Raw genomic sequence first — 17,136 nt, 5'->3', positions numbered from 1 at the left:
ATTTTTTACTGCGTCATATACAATTGTGGATAGTTTTTATCGTCGTTTTTTGGGTCACTGTATGAATTTAGTACTATACTTACATTACTTACTTAATAAAACCCATTAAATATAACGAGTTAAGTATCAATTAGTTATCCATTTTTTTTTCCGAAAAATATTAAGATCTGGTGAAATTCCTTACAAGCAGTTTAAAAAAAAAAGGCAACTCAGGTCCCATTAACTGCTGGGGTTAACTCTATCCTAGTATACACGGAGTTTCTATATACTTACTGTACTTAGCCATACCCCGAAGTTAACGGACTTTAACACGTTCACTGTCCGTGCCCCACATATGGGTCACGGAAAGCCTATTACAAATCCGTAAGGTTGACAGTTCAGTTTGGAACAGAGAACGTTTTAAAAAAACACCGCGTTGAGAACTAACTACTGATGTGATGTCAGGTCAGTCACTTTCCAAAATTGCGAAATTTTCACATACAAATATTTTGGAACCTTCTCATATTTTTGTATGGGAATCAAACGAAACTTTATTTCTTTCTTAAAATTTCTTCCGAGAGCATTTCCAACTTTATTGAAACTTTCCGCAACCTGTAAGACCTGCTGTGAGTACAAGTTTGCTGTGGCCGTATTCAATCGCCTTATATTCGAGGGCCGTTTTTACCAGCTGCGGCGTGACATATTACGCCCATTAACGCCTGCTGGGTTTGCACTGTGACAAACCAAGTTGGAAAACTTTCAACTATTACCAGGGGTGCGAAACTCTTGACTTCGGCCAAACTCGGCTCCGCTCGGCTCAGCATTGCTCCGAGCAATTTTTAGGGTTGGAACCACTTGACTTCCTTTTGCGTGCACGACCACAGATAAGATCACTTGAATTTTGACAACCCTAAATAGCCGAAAGGTATAGTGCCATATGTTAGAAATGGATAGCATGATTCGACCCTGAATCGCTGTCAAACTTCGGTTTTGTAGGAAGTTTCCTTTCTGTACGGTAGTGCTATTATTTATTCTGTGCTATTACTAGCTCTGTGAGCTGTGAGGTGACAGGGCCGTCATAAACTATGCTGGGGCCCCTGGGCACATAAGATTTTGGGGCCCTTTTGGAAAGTAAAGAAAGCTAATTAACATGTTTCTACTATGATCTTCTATTTACTATGGGTAATCAAATATACTGTTACTGTCTGTCCTTTGGGGCCCCCTGAGGATAGGGGCACGGGCCCCGTGTGCCCTTACGGTAAAGACGGTACTGGCTGTAGACCTCGAGAAACCCCGTATTTCCGACTTTTTGGAGTACAAAACTATACATAACGGATTTTCATGCGGTTTCACCTTGGTTTCACTTATCAATAGAGTGATTCTTGAGGAAGGTTTAGGTGTATAATTTGTTAACCCGTGCTAAGCCGGGGCGGGTCGCTAACTAGTTTTCACCGTAGATAATAAGACAATAAAAATATTACACAATAATATAATTCGCATACTTGGTCACAATTAATTAAGCAGCAAATTTTTCTTTAGGCCTCTAGCTTTAGGTGAACTCGGCCTCGACACTAAGCTGCCGGCCTCGCACTAATCGCACTCGGCCTCGTGCAGCAAGATGGCGCGGCGGACGTATCTGAAGTGGTAGAAGCTGAACACCACCACGAATGAGAAGAAGTATATCACTGAAACAAAGTATAAAATTACATTTTCACCACACCAGACCGTAATAGTAATATTACATATAATAGGACAGTAAAGTAAGAAATAAGCCAAGGTCGACAATCATGTGATCTGAGGCTTTCTTACTTGCCAAGGTATGTATAACAATTTTTCTGCGCGATTGGAGCCGGAAAGCGGCAACTTCGTTTAGCGAAGCGAGCCGAGAGTTGAAAGGCCGAAGGGCAGAAAATTAACTTTTGTCCTCATCAAAATCATTAGGAAATTTGTGCGCCGAGAAGGATTAAGCTACAGTTTTGGTTCAATATATCCCCCAATGTTTTTTATCAATACGCTTCTTCTGCCGCGTCTGTCTGTATGTATGTTCGGTATAAACTCTATACCCACTTGAACGGATTTTCATGCAGTTTTCACCTATCAATAGAGTGACTTTTGAGACCCCAAGCAGTGGTGGCCGAGTGGATATGACGTCTGACTTTCAATCCGGAGGTCGCGGGTTCAAATCCTGGCTCGTACCAATGAGTTTTTCGGAACTTATGTACGAAATATCATTTGATATTTACCACTAGCTTTTCGGTGAAGGAAAACATCGTGAGGAAACCTGCATACATCTGCGAAGAAATTCATAGGTGTATGTGAAGTCCCCAATCCGCATTGGGCTAGCGTGGGGACTATAGCCCAAGCCCTCTCGCGCATGAGAGGAGGCCTGTGCTCAGCAGTGGGACGTAAATAGGCTGAAATGATGAAAATGATGAGAGTGACTTTTGAGGAAGGTTTAGGTATATAAGTTGTTAAGGTTTTGTGTAACCCGTGCGAAGCCGGGGCGTGTCGCTAGTACCGACTATAGTACAGTCACCTGCAATAATATGTTGATCTTCGATGGCCGCAGAAATATGTGACACGCTCTTATGGCTCTACAAATAAGATCGTGCCAGATATTTTTGCGGCCTTCGTTGTGTAACATATTGTTGCAGGTGACTGTACCTAAAATAGACATCCATTCATGTCTAAAGTCAGATTTTGCTAGTTAGTAATAGTAGGGCACTTGCACCATCCCCCTAACCCGGGGTTGAGCGGTTGAACCGCTAACCCAGTGTCAAATTGTACTGGTAACCATGGTGACCGGGTTAGTGGAATGGTGCAAGTGGCCCTGTGCTATATTAGTCACAATTATAGCAAAACATTATGACCCAATCAATCATTGCGAGTCATCAGCCATCTGCACCAATCAGGTTTCATTCCGCAATTAGTATAATGTGCTCAGTGCTATACCATTACGGGCTTATTCTGGATAAACTGCTAGGTTCGGAAAAAAACATTAAATTTGTTTAATTTTTGGAAGCCAGGAACTAGTTATCGTGAGGACTCATGCCCACAACGCCTAGGACACTTATGGGCCGAGCGTTATTTTAAAAAAAAAAAAAGTCTATTTCAGGCTATTATTATTTATTTTGTTTTTGTTGTTGTTTTGTTTATTTTGTTGTCGTTTTTTCATTTCTATAGGCCCCGTGCATGAATTATAGGGGGCAGCATGGGAGCCGTCAGATTTTTGGCGCGAAGCGTAAATTTGTCGTTTATGCTTCCGATGTAGCCCACAAGATGGCAGAACCTACTATGCATAAGGAAACGTACCGACTAGAACGGTAGCACTTGCTTTGGCAATGTAAATGTGCACATGTTTCCGATTGCTTTCCACAAGATGGCAGACGGTCCAACGCGCACGTCCCCTATTAGATTCTAATAAAATTTGGCGGGTAGGTAGATAGAGTTACTTAGGGTCGGTTGCACCAAACTGTTCGTATCGTTAAAGAGTTCGCTAAATTTTTATGTATGGAAAGTTTCATAGTAAAGCGTCGGGGCGCGCCGGCTGACGTTGATCAGTCTGCCAAATGTGGTTGGTGCAACTGGCCCTTATTCTGTATTTCACTGTATTTCCTACAAAAACTTCCTCCAAAAGCGTCCTACATTTAGTAAGAAATGCAAAAGGGATATTTTTGGGCATTTTCATTTTAACTTGCACTAAAGCGCAACTTAAGTCGTGTTTCAGTAACGTCTAACCGTTACATTCTTAACAAAATGTATGGGATTTGACATTGACCGTCAGTATTGTAATGTAACGATTGCTAACCGGCCGTTAAAGGTGCACGTTAAGTGAAAATGCCCTTTTAAATGCATCCGATCCCCAATTAATATTCCCGAATAGTGGTGCATGATCAGTGTGAGTGCAGTGCAATCAGCTGGAGACCCGACAGATAATCCGTGTCTGGCTTAACATGATTAACTGTATAATGATTCATTTGATAATAACGAGCGGAAACATTCCTGGGTAGAGTGATTGGTTATGAAATTGAACGTTTTAGTATTGGCGACTAATAAATACAGGTATCGAAATTTGGAGACAGACGAATGAAACAAAAACCGGCCAAGTGCGAGTTGGACTCGCGCACGAAGGGTTCCGTACCATTATGGCAAAAAAATCACGTTTGGTGTATGGGAGTATGGGAGCCCCACTTAAATATTTATTTTATTCTGTTTTTAGTATTTGTTGTTATAGCGGCAACATAAATACATCATATGTGATAATTTCAACTGTCTAGCTATCACGGTTCAAGTGATACAGCCTGGTGACAGAGAGACAGACTGACAGCGGAATCAATAGGGTCTCGTTTTTACCCTTCGAGTACGGAATAATCAAATAATTTTGATTTAAATAACATTTAATATTAAAATTTCAAAATTGGTCGAAATTTTTTGTGCTCGTAGCATAAATATCCATATAGGTAAGGTAATACTTAAGTGGTTAGTCTTTTGGACACATTGATCGTCTCACTCTTTTAGTCTCTTATCAATAAAATTGCGTGCAGATCATTATGAACATCTGGCCCGATTAGCTAGTTCTGCTACTGCGCTTACCGGCACCGAAAAAAGTGAGCAGGCCGCTGACGCACGCCAAGTTAGCCAGCCGGTGTTGCTCGTCCTTTATTTTAGGAGCTGAATAAAAAAAAACAATAATTAGACCGTGACCGATGTAACTTTTTCTTGAAAATATTGCCTAAGTCGCGGCGAAGTTGTGCTAGATGCAAATTAATTGTACAGTCATCAGCAATAGTATCTTACACAACTAGGGCCGCAAAAATATGTGACACGTTCTTATTTGGAGCGCAATAAGAGCGCGTCGTATATTTTTGCGGCCCTAATTGTGTAAGATACTATTGCTGATGACTGTACCTATATGTAGCAACAAATGGGCACACAAGTTTTTTAACCCTTTACCAGGCTAAGGGATATATATTTCCCACATACGGCACTTCAAACATGTTTTCTACTTTCGATCAGTAAGTAGGCCAGTTAAATTAGATTGTCTCCAGGAATTAATTCCCAGCAAGCTGAATCATCTTAATACCTTCATTTAGTTCTAAATTAATGTAATCCGAGGTTACTCCATTCCAGTTGTGGTATTTTTTTTAGTTTTTAGCTTGTATTTTAATACGGTACGACCGACGGAAAATTTACTCTAATCATGATAAAAATTGATGTCTAAGAATCACAAAACTATTTAAACGATTTCTAGCTTGCTGGGAATTAATTCCTCAAAACGCTTTCTTTTATCTAATTTGACCGACATTCGATTATCATTTTTGAAATGTCTGGTAAAGGGTGAAAGGAAATTCAGGAGACCGATTCAGATTTTTTTTTAATTTGCATAGTTTTTTTTACTGGTTGCATTTTTGTGCTGACTGTACAAAAAACAAAGATAATATTCCGAATTTGCCATAAACACATCTGCCAACGCGCACCGACTGATTTCATTTATCTCATCCCAGTCATTGATCTATCAGAAAACCAATCACGTTCAAATACCCTTATTTTTTCTCATATTGCAAGATCCAGGTACTATGCTGTACAGCGTGACTGTCATACGAAAACCGTCTTTATTGCTTTGAGTTAGGGTCGCGTGTTTACGTTTCTTTCGCCTCGTCAGCAAATATGGAGGATGCGGGCGGACTATTGATCAGAGGAGGTAATAAACCTAAACACACAGCTGGAGTCTTTTGCAGTGTTGCCAACTCGGATTTTGAAAAAATGCTAGACTAATGTCTGGATTATGCCAAAATTATGCCAAAGATTTTTGGAACATCTATGCTAAAAAAATGCTAAAGGTCGTTTCTCAAAAAGTTGGCATCGCCACCTGTAAATAGGTTTATGTTAGAACTTTTTTTTCGTTATGTACTATTTTTATATATATAAAATTTATACATATTTAGAGAGACTTTTTACACACAGGCCTAATACTTTGAAAAAGATTTAATAAATATTGATTACAAAAAAAAAAATTGTAACTACGTTTATCCGTTAACCTGCCGTGTCCCAACGCGAGGTACTGATGTTCCGAGCTATGAAAACCACACAAAATATTAACTTAATTTAACGGCATTACCGTATTTTATTAACATATATCCTTAACTTTTAAAGTATTACTATCGCATAACAATATTATACTTATATTTTAAGTTATTCGGCTTCAAAGTTTGTCCAAGGCAATTCTTAACAGTCACCTGGCGCGTCACGTTCACGACGATTGTATAACCCCCACCGCACCTTTCCCGTCTCACTCCGCACGAGCTGAAGCCGTCACTCATCAGCTATCACCTGGTAGGACGAAGACGTGGTTATTGTGCTTCGCAAATAAAACACAAACGACAAAGTATCGGAAATTGGAGTTTGTAATGGGTAAGTACTCTTTATCCTGGAGTCGATATCTTGCTAATTATGTAACCTATCGCATTACTATCAAGATATGTAACGTAAACAATAGTTTAGTTTTATATGCCTAAGTATGGAGTTCATCAAGCTAATACATTTTGTGTATTCGCGATATAACTGCCATTTTCCCCATCACCTGCATATCGTCCACCTGGCTAAAACTGCCAGGTGGATGAGATTTTGCGGCAGGTTAATGTCACTGATACCACAACTAATACTCGTAACTATATAATTATATAGCGGTTATATCGCTTTTGTGTGTTAATTTAGGAATAAAAACTATCCTGTCTGTTAAAGCTGCATATTATACAAATTTTTGTACTTTTGTCTTAAGTCTCGTTAACCTGTCCAAAAAAGTCAGGTGAATGATGCAATGGCAGGTGAACGAAGCGTCATTCACCTGCCATATGACAGGTGATCGATAATTATTTAAAATCCACGTTACATATACTCAAACTAGATTTGTGACGTCCCACGGGAAAAGGTACCTTATGAGGGTTTTTAGTTTTAGACATATATTAAAATGTTTTGTAAAAAGTATAAGTATATGCAGATTAGTCCCGTTCTTGTCAAAACCCAGTTCTGATGATGGGATCTATGAAGAATCGAGGGAATTCCTCAAATCTTAAAGGCATACATATAGTGATTTTTGTGTTTTTATTTACAAATCAAGCATATACATTCACAAAAGTGACATTGGATGAAGTGGAACTGCTGATGAAGATCAGAACGAAACTCTTCAACGACGCATAGTTCACGTTTGGCGATTTGTCCTCTTCGTTATGTTTGTTAAGCAAGATAAGTTTATAAGCTGCATTTTTGTCAATCTCGAGTTCTGATGATGGGATCCATGAGGAATCGAGGGAACTCCTCAAATCTTAAAGGCATACATATAGTGATTTTTGTGTTTTTATTTACAAATCAAGCATATACATTCACAAAAGTGACATTGGATGAAGTGGAACTGCTGATGAAGATCAGAACGGAACTCTTCAACGACGCATAGTTCACGTTTGGCGATTTGTTCTCTTCGTTATGTTTGTTAAGCAAGATAAGTTTATAAGCTGCATTTTTGTCAATCTCGAGTTCTGATGATGGGATCCATGAGGAATCGAGGGAACTCCTCAAATCTTAAAGGCATACATATAGTGATTTTTGTGTTTTTATTTACAAATCAAGCATATACATTCACAAAAGTGACATTGGATGAAGTGGAACTGCTGATGAAGATCAGAACGGAACTCTTCAACGACGCATAGTTCACGTTTGGCGATTTGTCCTCTTCGTTATGTTAGTTAAGCAAGATAAGTTTATAAGCTGCATTTTTGTCAATCTCGAGTTCTGATGATGGGATCCATGAGGAATCGAGGGAACTCCTCAAATCTTAAAGGCATACATATAGTGATTTTTGTGTTTTTATTTACAAATCAAGCATATACATTCACAAAAGTGACATTGGATGAAGTGGAACTACTGATGAAGATCAGAACGGAACTCTTCAACGACGCATAGTTCACGTTTGGCGATTTGTCCTCTTTGTTATGTTTGTTAAGCAAGATAAGTTTATAAGCTGCATTTTTGTCAATCCCGAGTTCTGATGATGGGATCCATGAGGAATCGAGGGAATTCCTCAAATCTTAAAGGCAATTGGATTTTCATCAGAAAATCAAGCATTTTTATTAAAAACTGTCGCATTTGATGAAGTGGAACTGCTGATGATAGAACAGAACTCTTCAACGATGCATAGTACACGTTTGGCGATTTAGATTTTGACTTGGATTGGGACTGGGGCTGGGACCCGGACCCAGACTCGGGCCCGGACTCGGACCCGGACTGTGACTCGGACCCGGACCTAGACTCAAACCCGGAGTCGGACCTGGACCTGGATCCCGGCTCTTATCTGAACCTGAACCCGGACCTAACCAGACCTGACCTTGCACCAAACCTGAGTTCCACTAGGTACTGCGAGGGTTCAACATCAGCTCTATCTTGGGTACTGCGCTCCCAAGTGCTCATCAAGACGTGTCGAATGACCAAAACAGCATGTGTCTATGTTGCATCAAACCTGAGTTCCAGTAGGTACTGCGAGAGTTCAGCATCAGCTCTATCTTGGGTACTGCTTTCCCAAGTGCTCATCAAGACGTGTCGAATGACCAAAACAGCGTGTGTCTATGTTGCACCAAACCTGAGTTCCACTAGGTGCTGCGAGGGTTCAGCATCAGCTCTATCTTAGTAACCACTTTTCCAAGTCTTCATCAAGACGTGTTGGATGACCAAAACAGCGTGTGTCTATGTTGCACCAAACCTGAGTTCCACTAGGTGCTGCGAGGGTTCAGCATCAGCTCTATCTTGGGTACTGCTCTCCCAAGTCCTCATCAAGACGTGTCGAATGACCAAAACAGCGTGTGTCTATGTTGCACCAAACCTGAGTTCCACTAGGTACTGCGAGGGTTCAGCATCAGCTCTATCTTGGGTACTGCTCTCCCAAGTCCTCATCCAGACGTGTCGAATGACCAAAACAGCGTGTGTCTATGTTGCACCAAACCTGAGTTCCACTAGGTACTGCGAGGGTTCAGCATCAGCTCTATCTTGGGTACTGCCCTCCCAAGTCCTTATCAAGACGTGTCGACTGACCAAAACAGCGTGTGTCTATGTTGCATCAAACCTGAGTTCCAGTAGGTACTGCGAGGGCTCAGCATCAGCTCTATCTTGGGTACTGCACTTCCAAGTGCTCATCAAGACGTGTTGGATGACCAAAACAGCGTGTGTCTATGTTGCACCAAACCTGAGTTCCACTAGGTACTGCCAGGGTGAATAGACAGCAAGATTGAATGTTTACTTATTCACAGAAACTTGTTGTTAAATTGGGAATCGAATCGAAGGTGAGGTGGGTCAGAATCCAAAATTTTAATCATCGTGGTGGACAATAAGTTCCCTTTTTATTGAAGATGACACATTTTTCGATTATTTTTAGAAGGCATTGAAATGATGTGGTGGACAGGTGGATGACACTCATTACAGGTGAATGATGACAAGAAACCAGGTTAACGGCAACGGACACAGGTTAATGACGCCTCTCGATAACCTGTCAATATTTTCATTGGAATTTGTACTTATTTCTCGATAACCTGCTTCTACTATCGATAACCTGGAGACAAAATATCTTTCACCTGCCGTTGATATCATTCACCTGAATTTCAAACGCCTATATCTTCTAAACTAATTGAAGGAATTGCTTCCCTTCCACATTTTCTAATAGTTTAAGTTGCCTTTGAACGATCCCAATAAAAAAACATGCGAAAATGCAAAAATTTTGAAAAACATAAATTTTAACCTGGCGGTGCCAACTTTTTGAGAAACGACCTAAAATATCACTTTAAATTAGACACTTAAAACACATTAATTTTTCAAATTTACCGCCTTTTTTTACTGACAAGATCTGCTTGACCAACTTTATATAGTCCGTTGACGTCCATCCGTCCACAAAAGTCAAAATTCATATGAAAATATGAACCACATAAGGCGATGGCGCATATTGTTGCTGCCAAGTTGGTGCAAACTTGGCTTAGACTAAATTATGCTAAAAAATATGCCAGATGCTAAATGGAAAATGTTGGTGCTAAAGCGAGTGAAAATATGCCAGATCTGGCATCATTTATGCCAAGTTGGCAACACTGGTCTTTTGTGCTAAGCCTTTTGAGGGGTTAGGTTCAACGGTCTTTGATTGATGGTCTAGATTAGCTGACGCTTGCTTTGTTTTGTCGCTGGTGATAAGATCACAGATGGATTTACACGGGTACAGTCAGCAGCAGAAGTTGCTAAGCGGGCGAGGTCTTCTAAATGATCTTGACTTTAGTGTTAAGAGAATAAGAGCGTGTCAAGCAAGGCCTGTTCACTTCCTAAGAAAGTTATGTCCCCAAATAATTGCGCATGTATGCGCCTTAAGCTTCTATGTGTGCGTTGGCCTCCGGGAAAAAGTTGCGAGTAATAAAAATAAAATCATTTTTCTACAGCAACATTGCCCCCTACACAACATTTCCCTACTCTGATTTAAATTATCACGAATTTTATACAATATTAATCATAAAACGGGACTTAAAACGCTTAAAACTTAATTACATGCGATTAAGTTTTATAATGAATATTTGCTTCCAACTGTCTTTATCAATGTTCATAAAATATATGGAGGGTAGGTACGTCTACCCACCATAATAAAAAATATATTTGTCAATGACTCTGTCCAACTGCTGTGGTTAAAGTTCATAACGAAAATTTTATTTATTAACTCTTTAAATAATACATACAACGTGTACCGCTACGTACCACTTAAGACTGTAAGTCTGTACCTACATGGATTACAGCAATGCACATAGAAAATGTGCTAAATGCGGAGCAACGGCTGTTGAAGCAGCCAGAGTGAAATTTACAACTTTAGTGGGTTCAGAAGGAACCGAGTCATAACGCATCTGGAAAGCGTATTAATTAACCGTGAAGAAATGTATGAATACAAGTTGGAAATCTGTGTAAAATGCCGTGTGTAAAGTGTAGTGTATCTGTGTGTAAAGTGTAATAGGTAGGCATGCCTAATGTTATTTGTATAAAAGGTACTGAAAACTTTGTGAATGCGCTTTATTAATGTCAATTTTTTTTATTAAGTTGCCAGTTGCCAGTTTTCTGTGTATATTTTTATATGTAAAACATTTTTGAATAAATAATATATATAATGTTATAAACATAAACATGCCTTTTATTTAAATCAATTGATAATACCACAAACAAGGGGTAATATTTGCATCTTGCATATATTTCGTGATATGAAGATAACAAATATGTTTATCAACAGAATTACTACCTACCAATACCCGCCAGGCTAAACCGGTTGTCAACTTTAGTTCCATTGGTACACAAAGACGGCGCCACTAGTATAAACGTATAAACGGTTGGGGACATTTTTTTGTATGGAGTTACCGTTCTTCTCCTAGTGAGTATTATATTCTTTGGTGTCAAGGTAATTTTGAACACCTCGCCCGCTTAGCAACTTCTGCTGCTGACTGTACTGCTAGGTTCTGTGACATTAAATTAGTTTATAAAAGGGGGGTATTAATGCAATGTTCTGCCGCCAGAGTGCAGCACTAAGCTAGCTAGTAAACCATAGAGTAACTTATTATACATAATGTGCCTTAGATTGTTTTTTTGACAAGTTTTCACAGACAAATAAATATGACACTGATGCATCAAGGCGGTTTGTTAACAAGGGCCTACCGGGAAACGCGAAAATCGACTGCCTCTTTATCGCTCGAATAAGGGCCCTTACGCACTTGCGGTTAACCGCGGGGGCGGCTGGCCGCGCGGCCAGCCGCTTTTGCAATTTAATATGCAACCGCTTGTGATCGTACGCACTTAACCGCCACAAAATTTCAACCGCGGCGGTTGAATGAAGAGCTGCGGCCCGCTTCGCGGCTGGCCGCCAACTTGTCTATACGCACTGGCGGTTTACGGTGCGGCGAGCCGCCGATGAGTTTGTAGCCGACGTATTCGTCCACTACAATATTATTTAGCATGTAGATATATAATAATTTATAAGTATTTAAAAATAAAATACATAGATTATTTTTATAGTAAAGCAAGAAAATAACAGTTATTGTCTAGTAACTCGGACCCGATTGCCTAGCCATAAAGTTGCACTATGTTTATTGCACAAACTGCGACCGCTATGGTTGACTATTGTTTTAAAGTATCTGTAACCTTATTGTATTATTTATTAGTTCATCTCTGTCTAGCGTAAAAGGAGTATTGTTTATTTAATTGTTGTGTAATTTAGCGTAGTTTTAATTGCGTGAGAAACTCATCGTACCGTTAGCGGGAGACAGTGGGGATGTCCATGTCCACCCAAAAGGATACTCCCAGGAGTCCCAGGAGCATTCTATATTACCCCATTACCCCGACAAACCATTACCAAAAAGTTTGTACGTTTGAGTTGCGCAGCCGTGAACTTCGACACAGAAAAAAACATTTTTGAAATTCAACAACGAGAAGCTATTTGGAATTGTGAAGGAGCAGTATATAAGGATAGAGATTCAAAACGAAAACAATGGGAAGAAGACGTCGAGCGGTCCAGCCGCTTAACGCGGTTGCATCGCGGTTTCATCGAGGCTAGCCGCCATGGCGGCCAGCCGCTAAATCAACCGCGTCAGGCGGCTGGCCGCTCAATCGAACCGCCTAAGCGGCCAGCCGCAAGTGCGTAAGGGCCCTAAGTTTAATCCTTGCATTTGTACACAAACTTCACTTACAGAAGGTCCAGTGGCGGATTTGCAGTCTTTGCCGCCCTAGGCCCCAGGCCTTGTAGCCGCCCCTTTCTCAGCATCACCCATCATATTGACTACATTTAGGTCAGGCAACGAAAAAGTATAGAGGGAAATGCTTGGGACACATTTTTAACTTAGTAACTTTATTTGGACTCTTTAGGAGGTGAACATATCAAAAGTCCCCTTGAGCGGGGGTAGGGGAGTTTGGTTTGAAGGTCACATGTTTCGGTTTTCCGCTTATTAGGTATATCTCAGAAACTATACGTCCTTGTGATATGATCATGGGAACATAGGTTTTGCGAAAAAAATAAGCAAATACTTACCTATTCATTTTAAGTGACAGTTTTACCAATAGCATTGACTTTTAATGTACCTACAAAAACATTCAAAAAATCTAAAAAAGAAACAAGAAAAACATTTTTTTTGCTATACCTATAAACACTCATATAATTTTTTTTTCCCTTCTTTTGGCCTCCAGCGAATTCCAGAGAAGTTTAAAGGACAAATTAGTAGGTCTTTAGACCCAGTACTTTCAGAGATAAGAGGGGAGGGGAATGGTCATTTTTTGCCTATTTTCTTGGATAACTGCTAAACTATTTATCCTAAAATTATGAAAAAAATTGAGATTCTTACAATGAGCTCCTTGATTTGATATGTAACACGATATAGTTTGAAAAACTTTAATTTTTGATTTTCTCATTTACCCCCAAAAATGGCCTCCATATTTAAAATTCATTTATTAACGTTACACGTCCATCTTTGGGTCACAAACATACATATGTGTGCCAAATTTCAACTTAATTGGTCCAGTAGTTTCGGAGAAAATAGGCTGTGACAGACGGACAGCCAGACACACGAGTGATCCTATAATGGTTCTGTTTTTTTGCCTTTTGAGGTACGGAACCCTAAAAACGGGGCCCTCAAGATATCAAAAAACTTGTAGCTTGTAGCAAATTTTACCCGCTTTCATTTTGTATAATGAGCATGTCGTTAAAACGTATAGTTAAGCGAAAAACCGAAAAATGTGACCTTCAAACCCCTTTCTTCCCCCGGCTCAAGGACTACGGCCGGGGACTTTTGATATGTTCACCTCCTAGATAGTCCAAATAAAGTTAGGTACGAAGTCAAATTAAAATTGTGTTTCATGCATTTCCCTCTATAGGTACCTTTTTTGAGAATTCGTTGCCTGGCCTAATTTTGAGTTATTTTTTGTTATCATCAGCGAATTTTTTTGTCACAATTTGCCGCCCCTAATATTTTGCCGCCCTAGGCCCGGGCCTACTGTGCCTTATGGGAAATCCGCCACTGAGAAGGTCCGTAGAACAGAATTTGAGCTCTTCCTTTCTGACTGTCTGAGTGACGTACGTAATATGTACAAGTATAAATAAGAGACTTCTTGCCAACGGTATTCCCTGAAATGAGTTTTATATAGATAGGCCCCGTGCACGAACTATAGGGGGCAGCATAGGAGCCGTCAGATTTTTGGCGCGAGGCGTAAATGTGTCGTTTGTGCTTCCGATGTAGCCCACAAGATGGCAGAACCTACTATGCACAACGAAACGTACTGATGAGAACGGTAGATGGAGCACTTGTTTTGGCAATGTACATGTGCACATATGTTTCCGATTCAGGTCACAAGATGGCAGGGCCTCCAACGCGCACGCTCCCTATACCGGCCTTCCCTAACCCCTCGGTATTTTTATTTTAAGTTTCTCATTACTTTTTTAATGGCATATTTTGCAATCAAGTTTTATTCTATCTGACGGTGTTTCGTATTCACGCTTGATTTTTTTCCATACGTTGATACGAGCTACGGCGTAGCAAGCATCGCATATATGCTACGAATGAATTGTCGTCAAGTTTACACTACCCTGACGGCCCGATTCGAACATTAAGATACGTCAATTAATAGATCTAGAAACGGTATAAAATGTGATTTTTCTTCAAACAAAATTTCTGGCAGTGTACTCGTATTGACTTTCACACCATCATCTCTCATCAGTGGCATTGTGTATGACATATTAAATTTTTCTGAAAAAAAAATACCGAAAAAAACGAAATGTAAAATACCCGTAAAAACACTTGATTATTTCGAAAATTTTCATCCCTAAACTAAACGTAATATTTGACGTATCTTAAAGTTCGTATCGGGTCGTAAGTGCATTTTGTGTGTGTGTATGTTAGCTTACCATCTTTAAAGAGGCCGCATGATCTGTTGATCTTAAAGAGGCCCAGCGTCGCGATACCCATCATGACTATCAACGCCACAAGCAGGTACACCTGGAAACAAACAAGTTTGTTAAACTGAAATAAATGTCATATTATAAGTACTAAGAAAAAAGTGACCAAGGCCCAAAATTTGTATGAAAAACTGGGGACACTTTTTTTCTTTGTCTCATATTCAACAGTACTCGTGATACTTACGGGCATTTTACAATGATTAAAATGCCCATAAGTATATCAAAGAGAATTTTAAATAGAGGAATATTGTCAAAGTAATATGTGTTAAATTTGTTACATGTCAATTAATCATCGCCATCTACTAGAGAGTAGGTCAAAGGTATGGCACCATCGCTCGAAAAGATGGCGTTTCGTGCGCCACACGCCACGACTTGATTCGGGTTGTTTACGTGCAATTTTTGACATGGCCTTGATGATACTTTATTACTTCATTGACGTGGCGGCGAAAAGATTAATAAATGACAAATCACGACGGAATGACTGAATGACAGGTCTAGTCATTCCGTTGCCGGGCGTCAGACCGTCAATAGAAGATGCCTCGTAGAGAGGCGAAACGAGTGTCGAGTATTGTTCTTTCGGTGGTGGTTTGTTATATTTATTTGTGTATTTATTTTTGCGGTGGGAGGGTGGGAACATTAATTGCATGCAAAAATACGCAAGTAAGTAAGTATGTTAGCACTGATTGACTAGCACGTTATCTTTTTGCGTATTAGCAAAGTAATATTTTAGTTTTAACCGTTCCGCCGCCTCGTCAATGAAGTAATAAAGTGTCATCAGCGCCATGTCAAAAAATGCTCGTATACGAACTTGACCAAAACTACGACTTGATATCAAGTCGTGGCGTGTGGGGCACGAAATGTTCGGACTTTATATCAAGTCAATGGCGGCGAAAGGGTTAATTAATAACAATAATGAACATAATACCCCCGCGGGGGCAGCTTGTGGCGAGCTGACGGTGAGTGGCGACACCGCGGACCCCTATTCCAGAGGGCCCTGTCATCTGGCCCTCGCCTCTGTGCTTGCCTTGAATGGCCGGCCAGAGTGGAGTCGCAAGAGCGGGACCTATGCTCCAGGTTGGAAGTGTAAAATGTCATAACGCCGGCGGCCTGCTGAACGGATCACCGGGATCTGGCTACCGCAGACTCACCTCTCGACAACCTTACAGCCGCTCCGAAGTGTTGCCCTATTGTCGCACTGTGCGTGCGGCCGTTGTAGGGCCCACTAAATGAGTAGGCGAGTCACCACCTGTCTTACACAATTTTGAGACTGATTGTCACGGCAGGTGTCCGCTAGTCTCTCCCATAGCCCATTATCCAGTCCATCCAACTTTCAAATCTCTAGCCCATGACCTTAGTTCCCATCGCAGCACAAAAGTGCTGCACTGCAATAGTCTTTGCACTTGGCGGGGACCATCTCCGGATGTATCACATTGTGCGTTCGGGGATGGTATCCGCCACGTGTATCCCTTGCTTTTAAAGTGTCTTAAAGGGCCTCTGCGCTGTTGGCTTCGGCCCCACGTACGCCTCCCAAAGGTCCGGGATCCCATGGTTCCGAGATATGGAAAAGACAAAAAAAAATACATAATAATAATGAACCTTCTGTACGTTTGTAACATTTATTCTGTGGTGCAGTTATCTCGGAGTTTCTAGTCGTCGGACACGTCGGTGTTACCGTGGGTTCGTAAACAGTACGGTTACCATCAGTTTGTCACTGACATAAACGCCGTCGAGAACGTAATTTACTTTCTATACATCCCGTTTGCACTAATATGCGAGTGCGAGCGAGATGTATAGAAAGTAAATTACGTTCTCGACGGCGTTTATGTCAGTGACAAACTGATGGTAACCGTACAGGACGTGATAACATTGGGGCGTAAAATGGGACATAAGGTGTTACGGTGGGACATAATACAATATATAGGTACCATCGCTTACACTGTTAACAGTGTTAACTGTACATCAGGGGACCTTAAAATGCCTTTTGTAAGGTCCACCGATGTACAGTTATTTTGTAAATACAATACTTTATATCAACACACATATCACAAAGCCTCTATTACGCGCAAGTATTAATTTATTTCTCCTATGGAAATTATAGGTACATGTCACTGGATCACTTATAAAAAAAATGGTTGTCTGTAAAACTGGTTTACGGACGATAATTTTGC

At 40.4% G+C, this 17,136-nt stretch overlaps 1 protein-coding gene across 1 annotated transcript in view; it reads right to left on the bottom strand.

The window, feature by feature from the left end:
- Positions 1-1,563: 1,563 nt before the first annotated feature.
- LOC134674896 (uncharacterized) overlaps positions 1,564-17,136 on the bottom strand; it is a 29,985-nt gene continuing 14,412 nt past the window's right edge. Inside the window, exons 5-7 of the mRNA XM_063533052.1 lie at positions 14,918-15,008; positions 4,573-4,650; positions 1,564-1,664 (exon numbers count right to left, since the gene is read on the bottom strand). Of these exons, the coding sequence (XP_063389122.1) occupies positions 1,570-1,664; positions 4,573-4,650; positions 14,918-15,008 (264 nt within the window). The 3' untranslated portion in view covers positions 1,564-1,569. The remainder of the gene's footprint in view (positions 1,665-4,572; positions 4,651-14,917; positions 15,009-17,136) is intronic.

The sequence above is a fragment of the Cydia fagiglandana genome, chromosome 20, assembly GCF_963556715.1.
Source record: "Cydia fagiglandana chromosome 20, ilCydFagi1.1, whole genome shotgun sequence".
Lineage (NCBI taxonomy): Eukaryota > Metazoa > Arthropoda > Insecta > Lepidoptera > Tortricidae > Cydia > Cydia fagiglandana.
The sequence above is the reverse complement of the archived record's forward strand: the minus strand, read 5'-3'. Positions and strand labels throughout refer to the sequence as shown.